Source organism: Mauremys mutica, chromosome 5 (genome assembly GCF_020497125.1).
Source record: "Mauremys mutica isolate MM-2020 ecotype Southern chromosome 5, ASM2049712v1, whole genome shotgun sequence".
NCBI classification, from domain to species: Eukaryota; Metazoa; Chordata; order Testudines; family Geoemydidae; genus Mauremys; species Mauremys mutica.
In genome coordinates this window covers 67,488,856-67,507,201 of record NC_059076.1, presented here as the reverse complement: position 1 = coordinate 67,507,201, position 18,346 = coordinate 67,488,856, and the positions used below count along the sequence as shown (strand labels likewise).

At 39.6% G+C, this 18,346-nt stretch overlaps 1 protein-coding gene and 1 long non-coding RNA gene across 2 annotated transcripts in view; one reads left to right on the top strand and one right to left on the bottom strand.

The window, feature by feature from the left end:
• Positions 1-18,346, bottom strand: part of RAPGEF2 (Rap guanine nucleotide exchange factor 2) — a 307,928-nt gene that overhangs the window by 122,357 nt on the left and 167,225 nt on the right. The window contains exon 6 of the mRNA XM_045019477.1: positions 14,057-14,224. Coding sequence (XP_044875412.1) covers positions 14,057-14,224 — 168 coding nt within the window. The remainder of the gene's footprint in view (positions 1-14,056; positions 14,225-18,346) is intronic.
• The window catches only part of LOC123371691, an 82,152-nt gene continuing 74,784 nt past the window's right edge, over positions 10,979-18,346 (top strand). Inside the window, exon 1 of the long non-coding RNA XR_006579905.1 lies at positions 10,979-11,221. This is a non-coding gene — a long non-coding RNA (uncharacterized LOC123371691). The remainder of the gene's footprint in view (positions 11,222-18,346) is intronic.

Here is an 18,346-nt window from a genome sequence, read left to right as displayed (position 1 = left end):
ATTCATTTTATGTGGTCATCTTAACTCGCTTCAGAGATATGGATTAAGATGAGTTTCTACAAATTCATGAGAATTATTTTTAATTTTGTAGTAGTACAAGATACATATAGCCTTTTGAAAAATTAGAAGTTATTAGTGCTCTGATACACATGGGTGAAGTTTACAAACTTCATACATGTCATAGACTTGGCCCACATTGAAAACAAAAATTAAAATGTAGTATTGCAGTGTGCACGGTCAGTACATTTTCAAATGCTTAGAAATGTATTTGTAAATCAAACTTCTACAAATATATTGCAGGCACTTTTTATCAATCTCAACATTTCTGTTAGTAACAATTTCTTTACACTAAGGCTATTTCTTCACTGAAAGCTATATGTGGATTGAAGATTTTTTTCCCCGTAAAGGGGACATTAAGTAAAATTTTTGAAAATGCCTAAATCTTATTTACAAAACTGACTTAGGCACTCAAAAATTTTACTTTACATCTTTATTTATGGATAAATAACTCAAATGGTAACTGATTTTTGTTCAACACTTACACTAAATATGCACTTGTGGACATGATGAATTTCTGTCCAAAATTTTACCAAGTTAAGACTCTTTGGAAACAAAGGTTTATAATGGAATGTGTATCCATGTTTAATAGTAGATGTGATGTCACTCAGCCAGAGGAAGCAGCACTCTGAGTTGCAGACATCCAAAAGACTTGAAAATTTTGTTAAAATACAATGCTAATTACATGTTTAAACAGCTGCATTTCCTCTTTTGGAATCTTACAAACAAGTGTTTTTGAACACCTGTGATTCACCCTTAAATACCACTTCTAATCAAGTAGAGCTTCTAAATAAAAGAGATGCAACTATATCCCACTAAAATTAATCTGATTCCTATTCAGGTTCTGCAAGCACTCTCAGTGTGCAGTAGTACATCACAAATGATAAACTATCCTGCTATCAATAACCTTAAGGATCCATCCTGAATAAACCTTAGACAACTTCTTTTACATTGTTTCAAGTCAGACACGCTCTGGACGACTGGCACCAAAGCAGTTGATTGTAAGGATTTCCCTATGTTTAATTTTTATGAACTTTTAAAATAATTCCTTCAGAACAAACAAACAAACAAACAAACAACAAAGCCAGAAAAAATACAAGGGAGCACATGAAATACAGGGCATATTTAGCCCAAATACATGGAATATCCTTGTGACAGTGCAGTGTATTTGACAGGGCATTTGACTGGGAGCTGGAGTTCTAGGTTATGATCCTGGCTCAGCCACTAATCTGTTAGCTGACCTCGGGCTAGTTACATCACCTGTCTGTGCTTCTGTTTCACCTTCTGCCTTTTGTGTGTCTTGCCTGTTCAGACTGCGAATTCTTCAGGGACCATCTCACTATGTGTTTGTACAGAACCTAACAAAACAGGACCCCAATCAAAGTTGAGCCCTTTAGATATTGCCATTAACTGCTAATACTAAGTAGGCACAACAGAGTTAGACAATTCTGATTTTCCTCTGAAGTATTTGACAGTTGCAAGGACTGCAAGGCGCCACTGTTCTCAACCATTGTTAAAACTCTGAAATTTGGGAAGAAAAGTATCATATGCTGAGCTTGAGTCAAGATCTACACTTAAAACTTAGGGCTGGGTTTTCACCATGGGGAGATCGTCACTGTTGCAACTGACGCAGGGATCGATTTAGCAAATCTAGTGAAGAGCTGCTAAATCGACAGCAGGGCGCTTTCCAGTCGTCCCCGGTACTCCAGCTTTCCGAGAAGAGTAAGGGAAGTTGACCAGAGAGTGTCTCCCATAGATGCGGTGCAGTGAAGACACCGGGGGTATGTCAACCTAAGGTATGTCGACTCCAGCTACATTATTCACGTAGCTGGAGTAGTATATCTTAGGTCTACTTATCCCCATAGTGAAGACAAGCCCTTAGACAAAGACAGACATAGCTATATCAGTCAGGGGTGTGGAAATGGGTAAATTGACAAAATAATTCTTCCATTAATTTAGCTACTCTGCTTGGGGATTTGGATTAACTACAGCAATGGAAAACTCCTATGTCATGGCACTACAGCAACATAGCTGCAGCAATGCCCTCCTGCAGTGTGGATATGCCCTAAGTCTTGGTAGTAGGTGAAGGAGGAATAGGTTTTCTAATACACTGTTCTGAAATGTGATGGCTCATGCATTTTTAATTGTATATTTTGTTAGTAATGCTTAGTTTAAATGCTTCATTAAAACAAATATTTTACAAGAGCTTTGAACTCTACCCTTTTAAGTAAATTCTTTCTGTAAAATGGTAATTTAAGAAGATTCAAAATAACTAAAAAACCACCTTAGGATTAGCACCCTTATTAACAATCTTTAAAGAGAGAGCAAGTATTAAAGGACCTGGATATTTATTATCTTTCTATTTATCTAAATGGTGTTGATATCCCAACAAAGTCTGCATCTTTTAAAGAGCTGTGCAAACAATATAAAAAACCTCAAGTCTATTCACACATAGACCACCCCCCATAACAATACACATGTAAGATATTGTTTGATACTGTATAACCTTAACCTGAAGGTAGATATTCTATACTAATTGTTAAAAAAAACAAAAGAAAATGCCACAATTACAATTTTTAAAGATAAATACCAGAAATTCTAGCTATTTTTTCACTGGGAATGATCAGCTTAGGAGACCAGAGTTATGCATGAGAACTTGATTTTTCTGTTGAAACAGTGAGCATACATTTTGTTTTAAAGATAAACCTAGCATTTAATGCTACATCAATAGCCCCATGTCAGCTAGCCAAAATTATACATTGTAACAGTAAAAAAAGAAATCCACCTCATAAGCCAATGACGATAAAAACTCATCCCTATTGTGGTAAATCTATATTTTTCTTAAGAAAGTTCTTACATGTTTACAAACAGAGCATTGTCAATATTCACAAATTGAAAACAGAAACCAAACTGGCAGTATTATTACTGACAGCTAAATTGCCTGAAACACGGTATGACTTGATACACAGTACTCTACTTTGAATTTCCAAATGCAACCAAAAGATGGGTCCAATTATGACATCAGTACAAGCTCTCTTTCCAAGGGGAATGAAAGAACAGCAAATCCCAATGGATACACAAGTTCTGCAGCAGAGATGATGTAATATACAAAAATAGACATCTTCAGACAGAAGCTGAAACTTGGATAAACAGCACACTGCATACAATTCTGAACTGCTTTGCATTAATTTGCAATTGCATGCCACTAACAGGAAGAAAGAACAATCTCTGTTTTAACAGACGCATTTCTGATTTACATTACCTATTTAATCCATCACCTGTATATTCTATGGAATAAAATGATAATTTTACACATCCTGATTAAAAAACAGAAATACCTTAAAATAGTAAAAAGACAGAAGTATATCCTGTTAACCAATTCTGAGGCTAGGAGGCCATGATTTCCTGGAAGCACACATGAAACAGTACTGTATGTATGTATATTCACCTATTGTTCCTTGGCATCTCCACAGAGGACCATTGTATTGCAATTTCTAGACAAAGCAAGGTTAGCTAAAGCTGTACTAGTCTCAGAAATCCTTTGCTTTCTGGGCAAATGGCATCGTAACCCAGAATTTCCTCGTTTTTGTGAGTTTATGTCTCATTCTTAAAGATACACACTCACTTATACAGTACATACATACACACACTTCAGAAACAAGTAATTTTAATATTATATATACACATTCAGCATTTGATTATTTATGTTAGAGTAAGTTAAATATATTTTATCTTGATAATCTCTGCAAATTTGAGATGATATCACCATGAAATTATATTAAAATAAAGCTAGCTAAAAACAGAAGAATATTTTAAAATTAAATACTGATTCTTTAAAAAAAAAATACTAGGCATAAATATTCTTCCTGATAAAAGAGCCTGAAGGTTCTACAGCATTATGGACCAACCCTCACTCCTTTGCAAATAGACATAACCTTTAAATCATTTTAAATTTTTAAGTTTCAGATGTTATATAGACATTTATACAAATATGTATTCATGTACAAAAGTGTGGGCATTAAACCCCCTGAAAACTGTTAAAATTGTAAGCCATCACTTTAAATTCCCCAGTGGTTTTCCTGGTCCTGCTTGCATGCTACCAGGCTCTGTAAGGAAGTGTGTGATCTGGGATTAGCAGCAGTCTGCAGAGAACCAGCCTAGAGTAAGGTGGGGTGAGTTTGTGTCTGTTTCAGGGAGCAGCCTGCTTTGTCTTTGTTTTGGGGTTCTTGAGCATTACAGCTCTGAATGCTAAGAAATAAAGTAGTGTTATGTTGTAACCTTCCAGCAAGAGTATTATGTTTTTTTCCGTGTGCATGCTGTGAACATAACACTTTCCTGATCCATATTCTCTTTATGCTTGCACCTTCCCAAATCCCTCACTGTATTCTTGCTTCATCTGCACAGCTCTGGCAACATATTTACTCATCTTCTGCAAATAAACTCAGTGAGAATGGAGGAACTACATATGAAATCAGCATTCTGGAATGAACACACGCCTGATATAAGGATTTTTAGTAAAAGAATCTATATTAAAATAAAATAAATAAATAAATAAAATATATTAGAAATTTGTTAAGATTATGAGGAATATGAAATTGAAGCTGTTGGGGTCTTGAAGAGACTAACAGTGGTCTTTTCATATTAACCTCATTTCTTGTGATTGATATAAAGTGCATGTGGGCTGACAAATCATGTTCTTAGATTCACTTTGATACAAAACTATGATGGCTGAAGTATTATATAAAAATCAAATTGGAAAGTCAGCTTTAAGTATATGACTATATTGGCATCAATTTACTGTACAAAATAAGGAGCACTGAAATTAGCAGACAGAACATTTGAGTTTAAAAGCAAGGTAATTGCATTAGTGAAGCATATTACAGTGCCATAAAGTCTGGATTGTTGAGGAATATGCTTTGCATTCTTACCTATTAGAAGTGAATGCATTTTTAATTTCTTTAAATTTGCTTTCTTTATAATTGGACTTAGTGTTCTTTTATGATATCCCTTTTCTAATCCCTCTATTCTTTTATTCTGATCCTTTATTCTTTTTATGTGAGGTCATGGTGGCATTTCCCTGGGATCTGAACAGGGACTTTCCCTCATTCCATATAGTCCTAGCTAAAATGCAGAGAAAGGCCCTTGACTCCTAAGACAAGAATCAGGGCTGATCTAAAGAGGCATCACTTCCCTTAACTCTTCCAAAACTCAATGTATTAGAGGGTGCCCATGAATGTCACAGGAATCCCATCCATCCTAAGACTGGTAGCAATACATGTATAACCCCCATTCCTTACATCTATCTAATCCATTAATATCCACACCTCCAGTTTAAACATTTTTTTCCATACAATTATACATCAAATCTTTTCCTCCTGTTTAAAATTTACATGTATGTGCTACTCCAAAAGCTCGAGAACTAAGTAAACATTAGCCAATATCACAAGCATTTAGACTGTTCACTTTTTTAAAAGCTTGAGATATTCACAGTGTAGTTGGATCAGCCAGTCATGTAACTCTTATTCTTTTAATATTAAAATGTCTTGCCTAATATCATATAGGAAGCCTATGGCAGAGTCTGGAATAGAACACAGCTCTCCTGGGTTCTATTCCAATTTATTAAATACAAGAGAACATCCTTGGTCCTTAGCTTCAGTCATAGTCTATCCTGTGTACTGAATGAAGCAGGAGTCCTGCAGAACAAAGAGTATATGATCATGTAATTAAAGATTGTCATAATGCATACACACAAGGCAGATAAATTAAGGTTACCCGGGCAACCTTAAACCTGGTGTCCCTAATCACTGAATGCTTGAATTTGCAACCCATAACATTTTTAAATGTAGTTTTCTGTATTTGATTTCCTAAGCTTTAGAAAAAGAAAAAAACCCAAATTCCATCATATAGACTCCTACCGACACCACAGGGGTCATTAACAAGTGCTTGAACCCAGGACCTTTAGACCAAAGCAAACCTCTAGGCTGTTATCTTCTATGTGGCTCAACAAACAGAGTTAGATGCAACATACATTTTGGCAGTGGTTTACACCAGTCGTTCTTAACCAGGGGTACATCAAGGTCTTCTGGGGTACATCAACTCATCTAGATATTTGCCTAGCTTTACAACAGGCTACAACAAAAGCACTAGCAAAGTCAGTATAAACTAAAATTTCAGACAGACAATGACTTGTTTATATTACTATATATAGTATACACTGATATGCAAGTACAGTATTTATATTCCAGTGGATTTATTTTATAATTATATGGTAAAAAAACAAAGTAAGTAATTTTTCAGTAATAGTGTGCTGTGACACTTTTGTATTTTTATGTCTGATTTTGTAAGCAAGTAGTTTAAGTGAGGTGAAACTTGGGGCTATGCAAGGCAAATCAGACTCCTGAAAGGGGTACAGTTGTTTGGAAAGGTTGAGAGCCACTGGTTTACAAAACAATCTGCTAGACTAGCAGTTGAATGTCAGGATTCCTGGGTTCTATTTCTGGCTTTGGAGGGGAGTGGTTCTGGTTATAGAGAGTACAGCAAAGTACACAGATTTGATTTATTTATTCTGAAAGTGTTGCTGAGGATGAGACTCAGGGCTAGTCTACACTTACCGTCCGGGTCGACGCGGTGAGTTCGACTTCTCGGAGTTCGAACTATCGCGTCTGATCTAGACGCGATAGTTCGAACTCCGGAAGCGCCGCGGTCGACTCCGGTACTCCACCACTGCAAAAGGCGGTGGCGGAGTCGACCTTGGAGCCGCGGACTTCGATTCCGCGGCGTCTGGACGGGTGAGTAGTTTGAACTAGGGTACTTTGAATTCAGCTACGCTATTCACGTAGCTGAACTTGCGTACCCTAGTTCGACCCCCGCCCTTAGTGTAGACCTGCCCTTAGAAACTCTGTTCTGTTCCCAGTTCTGCTCAAAGTGGCCTTGTGTGAACTCTCATTTGCAAAACTGAGGGAGAGGGAGGGCATGATATTTGTCCAATGCCTAAGGGGTAGAAGGGCTGGCTCACTAATAAGGACTGAGAAGTTTATATAATTATTAAAAACCTTTAAGTGAAAGAGCAGAGACTAGAATGTATGACTCCCTACCCACCACTCCTTCCCATAGGCCAATGGAATTGCAACTGCAGCCATCATCAAGCTCAGTGGGTTGAGGAGCATGTCCAGTGCACTAGGAATTTTTCCAAAGACTATCAGCAGCTAGTTACTTAAAGCTTTATTGATTATGTTCAAATGGCAATTTTCAATCTTACAACTTGTTCCAATCTGAACAGATTTTCATGGGGACAGTAGAAGATATCTGTCTGACCCTAGCACTACCCCTCCCGGCTTATGTTCATGCTCCAAATCATGGATGTACTAGACCAGGGGTGGGCAAACCACGGCCCACGGGCCGGATCCGGCCCCTCAGGGCTTTGGATCCGGCCCGTGGGATTGCCCCCCGTGGTGCTGCAGGCCCCACACCGGTCTCAGAAGCGGCCGGCACCACTTCTCTGCAGCCCCCCAGGGGCGGGGGGGCAGAGGGCTCCATGTGTTGCTCTTGCCGACAGGCACTGCCTCCCGCAGCTCCCATTGGTTGGGAACGGGGAACCATGGCCAATGGGAGCTTTGGGGGAGGTACCTGGAGGCGCGGCAAGGGCAGCGCATGCGGAGCCCTCCACCCCTCTTCCCCCAGGGGCCACAGCGCTTTCCGGAACGGCACAGCGTGGGGCCAGGGCAGGCGTGCAGGGAGCCTACCCTGGCCCCGGTTCGCACCGCTGCCACCCCAGAGCCGCTTTAGGTAAGTGGCACGGGCCGGAGCCCGAACCCCTCCTGCACCCCGCCCCCCAACTCCCTGGGCTAAGCCCTCTGCCTACACCTCTCACCCCTCCTGCACGCCAACCCCCTTCCGAGCTCCCTCATATGCCCTGCACCCCTCCTGTGCCCCAATCCCTTGCCCTGAGCCCCTTCCAGCACACCACACCCCCTCCCACATCCCATACTCCCTCCTGCACCCCAACCCCCGCCCCGGCCCTGCATACAATTTCCCCACCCAGATGTGGCCCTCGGCCCAAAAAGTTTGCCCACCCCTGTACTAGACCGTCATGGTTACAGGCCCAGCCGCACCTCTATCCCTTTCTAGTCTCTGGGTGCAACCCCTTCAAATGTCAGGCCTCATGCCTTTACCTATTCCAGGTTATAATTCTGCTATTCTCTCACTCTTACACCAAACCCTAGGCTACAGATCCTTGTGCACAGCTGTGTTTACCCTGCACCTAGGGATTGGCAAATGAGGTTCTTCCTTTCAAGAGACTGAAACCATAGCTTACAAAACAATCTTCTAAAACCAAAGTATTGTTTATTTTAGCAGTGGGAACAAAGCATGTAGGGAAAAAAAGGATTTTAGAAAAAAAGCAATCTATATGAATATCTATCTTACCTAAAGGCTTACCATTCCATCATGGTAACCTAGGAACACCCAACTTCTTCAGACACCCCGGCACGTACCTTTGTCAGCTCAGTTCCCCCAAACAATCCCCCCTCTCGAGAGTCCCTTTTTAAACCCTGCTACAATTCTCTTTCCTGTTAGGTATTCACAGGCCCTTTTATCACCAGGCATTGTCTCCTAAGAACCCTCAAGTGTTTGTGAACATGTGGCTTATCTTGAGACATTCTTTTTCCTGTCTGCTTGTGTTTTCTTACAGACCCTATTAATCTAAACCAACATATTCAGATACTAAGCAAACATCAACACAGTTTTCATAAATTATTACAGAGCAGCCCCAATTCTGGCACATGGGCACTAGAACACCTACAAAAATTGTACTTTGGTAAACCTATCTAATTTTCCCTAATCTTATTAATGGAAATAGCTGTTTTTGCTGAAGTTTTAAAAAAAATCTCAAGAAGATACAAAGCATGAAAAATTCCAGCCCAAATGGTTAAAGTTTGGCAAAGTTGTAAGTCACCAAAAATAAAGGCTTATAAGGGAAAATGCTTTGTTGAGCATCTCTAACTATAGGCAACCAGCTCTGACTATAATACATGCAAAGACACCAAAATCCCCATTTTAAGATCAACTTTAAGCATTCCACCGGTTAGATTAATATGAAACTCTTGCATATTTAACTATCTGAAGCTATTACTAGAATACCTCTCCTACACTGTTCTATTCTGATCCTCTTAAAAAAAACTGTCTAGAAAACTACATTAATTTTTAAGGGTCATACTTAAGATCAGAATCCTGATCTATTTCATATGATCATTCATATTTAAGACTATTAAGAAGGACTATTAACCCAACATATTGTATCAATGATGAAGTATGCCCCCTCACATTCTAGTAAGAATTTGAACTACCATAGTTAACACTGGACTGTATTTCCCTACTATTACTGTGCATTTAGAGCTCAATTTTTACCCCACCTAAGTCATGGGGAGTTTTACCATTGATTTCAAAAGAGATGAGGATTGGGCTCCTAGAAAGATAAAAATATATTTTTATTGTTACAAAAAGATGGTATTTCAGCACAACAGGCTATTTCACACCTAACAGCTTTGTAAGAAACAGCACTGAAGCCCTTTTGATAATCCCAAAGAACAAGAAACCTTCAAACACACAAATGAATTGAGTGCCAGTACAATAGTTCATTAGCAGTGTAGCGTAGGGTTAGCTAAAAAATAGTAATCAAATTTCCGGCTATAAGGTCAGAAGGATAAAGCAAAAAAAAAAAAAAGAATATTTTGCTCAAAGCAAGGATCTTAAAGAAACTTGTTCTTTTAATTTGTCAACCAAGCTCTACATACCAAAGGGATTTCTTTATGTTTTACATCACTAACTCTGTGGCACAAAATATACCAAATACATTCCTATAAAGTATCACATATAGTATATGATTAAGTGTTTTTTTTCCATTTGCATCAATGTAATTAAAAGTAAAATTTAAAATCATAAAGCATGACATCTAGGTCTTCATAGCATGTTGGTATTTAAGAGTTGATCTGAGACAGAAATCCTACAATCTTTTAATTTTTGTTCAAGTGAGACAGGCTCCAATCTAGAACTTCACTTATTCACTCAGACATGACTTTCCCGACAGTGATTCTTCAACATGTTCTGGTAAGCCCATTCAAACTCCTTCCTCATTTCAATCAAGAGCAACTGAAGAGTGCCGTAATAAAGTCTAATCTCACTTGTCTCATGCTGAATCAAACAGCAGCAAAATGGCAAAAGCAAAACCTACAAATTTTCAGCTAACAAAATTTCCACTGCCTACTTTTTCATTTCTCCAACTTATTTTCCTGACCTTACAAAGTGCAAGGGCAGAACAGCTACAAATGGACTTTATTTTTGGAACCAATACAAAAGTCTAATAAGTTATCTATCCTGAGGAAATACATAAATGCATTATGTTAAATATACTATTTTCTTTATTTCTGTGCATTGCACATCATCCTCCAGTGATATCGCCTCAATCTTGTGATGTCATGAAGGCAAGGAAGAAGGTAAATTACAGTAGATCATCAAAGATACGAACACCAGAGTTACAGTCTAACTGGTCAACCAGACACCATGTGAAACCAGAAGTAACCAATCAGACAGCAGCGGAAACCAAAAAAAGCAAATACAGTACTATGCCTGTATTGAATCTTAAAGATAGGCACATATGGGCTGCCTGTCCCCACCTCTACCCTCACCCCCACCCACTTACAGTTTCACAGGGGAAGCTGTGAGCCCTCACTGCCAACTCAAGGCAGCCAGAGCAAGAATGGCACTGGGGTCTGTGATGCTTTCATGTGAGCCATGGGTGCTGTTTTCACACACACCCCTTGGGAGGGAGGTTGCTGTTTTCACCACTCCCAGTTCCCCTGCGGGGAAGGAGATGCACTGTTTTCACCACCACCACCCTTCCCAGCCCACTGCAATCACGGGACAAGCTTGCTCCAGCAGAGAAAGAAGCTACCTGCAAGGAAGCTGCCTATGGAACCTGGAGCCGGAGCTGAATTTTGTCAGTTATGGAACATTTCAGTTACGGACAACCTCCATTCCTGAGGTATCTAACTCTGAGGATCTACTGTAATCAGGTTAAGGAGACTGTGTGCTGTCACCAAATCCCGCATTTATTTTAAGCATTCCCACTATAGAAGAAATACAGAAAACATCAATAAAGAAAACAAAGGTAGGACATAACACTGCATTGGTATTATGACACAATTAATCACACTGGAAACTTACAAGTAAAACTGTTAGTGGACCATATGTATAAATTACAATACCTGAGGTTTAGTGCATTCCTGTGAGCCAAAATGAAATGAATGCCATATAGGAAGAAAGGAAAAGATGAACATTATCAGACATGCTATAGTACATACCATCATCAGATAATGTTAAAATTATTTTAAGGTGAGTCCTGTTCCCTGATAAATTGGCTGTTTGTGTAAATGTTCTGTAATCCATGCAACAATTAAACATAATGCACTTAGCTTTATTTACAATTTTTGCAAAGTATTGTCATGCATTTTCCATTTTATAACTATCTTTATATAATTTCATCAACATTTTCACTATAGCCAACTTCCTTCAGAAATGCTATTTTGCATGTCATTTTTTGACTATTATGAACACCAGCTTTTTAGGTACACAATCACTTGGGCCAATGTGAAGTAAAATATTGATAATCTTTCAGCAAACATTTCAGTGATGTGGTAAGTAAGGAACTTGTATAAAATAAAATTAAAGAATCTAGTTTACTCTAAAGCTATGCAATCTATTTTCTGGATGAAGTTATTTTATTTTATTTATTTTTTATTATTGAGCTTAATGTATTTAACACGCAAATCAAAACATACCCACAATGGACACTAAATTAGATCATGCAACTGAAGACTAATCCAATATACTTGACCATTCATTTCATATGGGGGTTTTCAAAATCTTTTTTTTAAAATGTGTTAGTTTATTCATGCCAACTTCTAAATTTTAGATAACTGAAGGCCTATCCTGAGAGCTGCTGACTAATGGGAATTGTGAATGGTCAGAACCTCTCAGGAGTTGTACTAAAATAATGTACTTTGCATTCCTATCAGTTTCAGAGAATACATTTCAGTACCATTTTAAAGACACATTTAGATTTTCAAACAATTTTGATTTTAAAACAAACAAAAAGCCTTTTGGGTGCCCAAAAGGCAGAAGAGTGAGGAAGCGACAATCTACACAGATGTGACTGACTGGAAAATGCAGTATATAGAATATAAATAATATCAATGTGATAGGAATGTAAATAATGAAGATATTTTTATAGTGCTTGGTAAAGTCTTCAATTTCCATAACTTCAATTTGAACTTGCTGCTCTTAATATTTTCCCCCAAAAGGATCTCAAGTAATTAAATAATTAATTTAAATTATACATTGATTTTTTACAAAAAATAATTTGTCAGTAATTATTTCAGGTTTTACTGACAGTCTACCTGGCATTCTCATAATGTATTTCCCAACAGACTTGTAAATTCATTATGAACTTAAACAGAATGATTAACGATGAGCTTTTGCTCTTATTACTGGATTTAAATCTACACCAACCCATTACGTATTCTTAAAAAGTAATTTATACAACAGGTGTAGATTAGATGTATAAGTTACATCTATAAAAAAAACCATCAACAATTCCTTCCTCCACATGACCCAAATATGCTTGCCACATAAAGGCGGTTTGTGACAAACCAGTATAATCTCTTATCTTAAAACTGCAGAAGAGTTATACGAATGAGCCAAATGAAATGACTTAACTCAGAAATTCATAATAAATTTGGAAAAAATCAAAATTGCACAGAACATTAAACCATTAAAAGGGGCCTGTATTTAAACAAAATACATAAAGTGTTGATGTAAGATATATTTATTTAACTCATGAGGAAAAATCTCTAACAGTGGATGTAATCAAACATCTACACATTTACAGTCATGCAATGAATTACAACAAGGAATTGGCAACAAGTAAAGGAATATGGATGGAGAAAATGAGGGGAAAAAAAAAAACTACTTCAAATCAGAGACAGCATTTTTAAAACAATCAAGCCCTGATTCTGCAAACACTTGTGTGCTTGAGTAACTTTATACTCAATATGACCAATCACATGCATAAAGTTATCTATGTGTATACTAGTATATTTTTTTATGTTCAAGGCCATAAAAAACAGCTGAATACAGGATCTGAAGCCCACTTACTTTTCTGAGTATTTTGTATGCTGCTGAAGTTAACACCAAAACTAATTACTCCTATCCTAGTAGACCCTTCCTCAACAGAAAAATAAAATAATCCAACAAATAATTTTGTAGAACACCTTTAAAATATTAGTACTTATGATCTTTCATCTTTTATGAAGGAAGCTTATAATTTTCAATCTGTAAAATTATACAAAAACTATTTTGAAGAAAATTCTGACAATGCTTTGTCTGACCATAAAGGACAGACTGCAGTATTTCGCTCTGGGCAAAAATATCATGGTTCAGACTGATACTTCTGGTCTCTCATTAGTCAGCAATAAAAGTTAGTTTAATATTCCCAGCTCTGGGTCTTGCATAGAGAAATGACAAGCTAAATCATGGACTATTTCTACCACAATGCACAGGAATACGGTACACCAAAATATTTCTATTACATTTTCAATTATTGAAAGGAAATTTGAATCACACGTATTAGGTAACTGATTTGTTTCAAAGTTGCCAGAAATGACTGAAATAGTGAGTAAAGATATGTGCTGTCCTCTTGCCAGCATTGTTTAACAACAATAAATGTGCAACAAACTAAGTGTTCTTAACTCTCAATCTGAGTTATGAAGCAAATTACATGGGCACACGCACACACCTTGGGCCACATTCACTGATACCCTAAGGAGAAATTCCCACACAGAATTCCACCTGCTTAGGCCAGCAGTGAATTCGACCTTTCAGGTGATTATTTTTGTAAAAATGTTTTTCCCTTGTCTTGTATTTAAAACAAATATAGGTAACTTACCGTATGATAACCTCTAGGTAAAGGTGGCTTCCCCACAGGATAAGGATCCACAGTATCAATAATGGTTTGTCTTTCTCCTTTTTGATTGATTTTCCTAAATCTCCTTCGGGATTGTCTATGGGAAGCTTGACGCTGGAAATATTCTTCATTTTCATCCATATAGTCCACCTATAATCAAATAAATACAATGAAGGGTCATTTCCCTACAAATTAAAGCTACTGCATATTCTGCAATAAAACAGAAGCCTATCTTTTCGTCTGCTCTTAGCTTTTATTTTAGACAATCCTTAAGTATAAGTGCCACTGCTACTGAACAAGCCCACTTTAGTTTAATTTTTAAGGGCCATACTTTAGTTTAAAATTTAGTTTATGAAAGGGCACTTTGAACTCCATTTCAGAAAACGTGGTTGGTTATGAATTTCCTGCATTTTCAACAGTGAAAAGCATGAAAAGCATGAACTCGGTGCCAAGAAATCAAATGTCCGCAGGGATGAGAAAGAACAAGTATTACTATGAAAAGAGTTATTGAGCAGACACTTTCACATATTATATAAGTGCCTTACTCTATTTAAAAAAAAAAAGTTAACATCCTTTTCCTCAATTTTTATTCTTACACAGTGATGTTTTTGTCTATGTAATAAACTGGCAAATGAAGCTCTCCCATGGGAAGGAACTTGTAGCTTTCCTACAGATTTCAATGGGTCATACTGGGACCTTCCACTCCAATCCTGCCTCTCTTCAATAGGCAACACTGTTTGAATTATGTATTTCAAATATTTGAGACTTTTAAAGAGGAATTTTCACATCAGAGAAATTTGAAAAAGATTAAATTTACATAAAAGGAAATTTTATTTGTAATAATAGGAAAGGAAAAAAACCCAGAACATTTCTAGTAGATGAGTGTATGAATAAGGAATTTCCCGCTCAGCAATATCAATAATCTCTCTCTGTTCTGGAGGCTGCAGCAAAGTCACAGTCATGTTACTACATAGTAATGTATTGCTATGAAAAATGTTTTTACAATTCAGAATACTGACTTTCATGCAAGATAAGAAAGTTGTAGTAATTTGGCTTTTTGTATCTCTCTCCCCTGTGCCCATCTTACTACTGAAACATCATCATTTCATGCTAGAATTACGCCACATCTAGAAGGAAGCAGAAAGTGGCAAAAACTGTCTAGTATTGTCCTTGTGTGCAGATTAAATCCATTCACATTCCTCAATCTGTATCCCAAGGCCAAAAAGATTATTCCCCAAGGGAAATAGGACATAAGTAGGTGGGTTAAGAAAAGAAGATGACAAACTACCACCATGCAGGTGATTTTTTTCCTTGTCACATTTCTTTTCACCATCTATACAAATGAAACACCATTACATTCTGCTGACATGACAAGAAGTTTTAATAAGAACTAGTCCTACCCTAACCAGGTGTATAAAGTATGACTAAACATAAACTATTAAGGGTATGTCTACAGCACAATTAGACACCTGTGGCTGTCCCATGCCAGTGACTCAGGCTCACGGGGCTTGGGCTAATGGGTTGTTAATTGCAGTGTAGACGTTCAGGTTTGGGCTGCAGCCCAAACTCTGGGACCCTCCCACCTCATAGGATCCTAGAACTCAGGCTCCAACCCAAACCCAAAAGGTCTACACCATAATTAAACAGCTTTGCCTGAGCAAGTTGGCACAGGCCAGCCACGGGTTTTTAATTGCAGCGTAGACATACCCATAGACACTTATGGTATGCAACAGATGTGTGGTGATGACTTGGTAGCTGCTCCACATGTTGTCCTCTGAATATTGAGTTCTTTCCATTCCAAGTGCAGTCAGTCCTCCAAAAGGTTGGGCCAAAGTATACTTCAAAGGCTTAACTAAGAGGTTCCAAAGCTGCTCTTATTCACGATCTACTTTGGATGGATTGTCAGCTAAGTGCTCTCATCCAACACCCACTACAGGCCCCTCTCATCATGCCTTACCATAGCTGCAGCTTTTTTTTTTTTCAGGTCTCTTTTCCCTGTCACCCCACTAGGCCCCTTTTCTTATTTTTTCTGTCCTCTCCTCCTCGCCCCCCACATTTTGTGTCCCTCCCTTTCCTCCAACCCATCAAAGAGCTGTGTACCAAAGGCATTCATTGGTACCACCCAAAGCTAAAGATGGGTAACATAGCAGCAGGAATTGTGGATAGCAAGCTGCTCCTGGAACCTGCAGCCACATAGACAAGGTACAATGGGAACAGGGAGACAAAGTGGGTGGATTCACACCTTGAAAGGAGCTGACTGCCACTTTCCCCACAGCAGAATTATGGGGTTTGGATTGGAGGGCGGGGGTAGGAACAGGCATTTCTCATTTCTACTTCCCTCTATGCTGTGACGTCATTAAAATAAAATGCATCAAAGTTTTATTAGCAGGATGGCGACAGAGGACAAGGTAAACTGCTATTACACAACCAAAGTATTAATTTAGAGCAAGGGTCTCAAAGTCCCAGCCCATGGGCCATCTGTGGCCCAAGAACCTGCCCAATGTGACCTGCGGGGTTCCAGCAATGTTGGGGCCAGGTCTCTCCCTTGGCACCACCTGCTGCCATGTACTCCCTTCCCCTCCACCCCTCGAGAGTCCCCCAGGTGATTTAAAATGGCCCAAGGCCCCGTTCACCACTGGCAGTGCAGCGGAGCAGCTTCCTGCGCACTCGCTCCACATGGCTGCCGGCTCCTCCCTGCAGTCCCAGGGCGGGGCTGTGCCTCCGTGTGCTGCCCGCACCCCGAGTGCCCCTGCATCAAATGGGAAACTGCAGGGGCAGTGCCTAGGGGTAGCAGCATACGGAGGCCCCCCGGCCCACCCCGCCTTGGGGCCCCAGGTAAGCACCACACTCCCCAACCCTCTCCCAGAGACTGCACCCCCTCCCCATACCCTCCCAGCCCCTAAACTCCCTCCAACAGCCTGCACCCCCTCCCACTTCCCACACACAACCTCCCACCCCCAACTGCCTCCCAGAGCCTGCAACTCCACTCCCTACCCCAGTCCAGAGCCTGAACCCAGCACCCAAACTCCATTCCAGAGCCTGCACCACAGGCCCCCTCCCCCACCCAAACCTCCTCCCAAAGCACAACCTCTCACCCCTTCTGCACCCAAACTCCCTCCCAGAGCCTGGACCCCTACCCCAGACCTCCTCCCCCACCCACACTCTCTCCCAGAGCCTTAGGCAAATGGGGGGCAGAGTTTGGGGGGGCAGAATTTGGGGGCAGGTTCTGGGCGACATAAGTGATATTATTGGCCCACTGGGAGGATTTGAGGACTGGCACTGGCCCTAAGGTAAATTGAGCTTGAGACCCCTGATTTACAGTGAAAGTGGCAAAGAATTTTAAAAACTTGAAGACTAATGGACAGGGGCGGCTACAGGCACCAGCACACCAAGCGCGTGCTTGGGGCGGCAAGCCGCGGGGGGCGCTCTGCTGGTCACCGCGAGGGCGGCAGGCAGGTTGCCTTCGGCGGCATGCCTGCGGAGGATCTGCTCGTCCCGCGGCTTCGGCGGGCCTCCCGCAGGCGTGCCGCCGAATCCGCGGGACCAGGGACCTCCTGCAGGCAAGCCGCCTTTTAAATAAGTTAGAAAGTTACACTTTGTGTGAATGCTATTCTTTAATGCTTCGAGAAGTCAGGACATTTGGATCTCCATCCTTGGAGGTTTTTAAGAGCAGGTTAGACAATAACCTCAGGGATGCTCTAATACTTAGTCCTCCCTTGAGTGCAGGGAACTGGACTAGAAGACCTCTTGAGGTCCTTTCCAGTCCTGTGATTCTTTGATATACTGCAGGTATGAATAACTCATTTCTTCTACAATACTGCCTAATTCACTAATCCTGATTTCTAAAACATCTCCAGTAAATACAGATGGCATTATTTTCCGCAATTGAATATGATTTGCCCTGCATTTGGATAATATGGTGTACGGATAATATGGTGTTTGGATAATTTGGTGTATGGCTATATGGTGATTATGTCTGTGTTATGGTGTGAATACCACATCCTTCAGAAAGAGAGCAAAAGCATTTAATCTCTCCTGTCATGAAGGTATATCTGTTTGGATGATGTGCCCAATGACACTTATGGAAGTGTTGAATTTGAGAACCCTCTGGGGAATAAAGCTATTCTGCACTGGACCACAGCAGGTGTTCTAAATAACAAATATGTCTTTATACTAGTGATGCCGACAACATTTTAACTATAATAGTAAAAAAATCCCTAAACTGCATTCTTAAGCCTGACATGTCTGGAATAAAACAGAATTTAATCATCA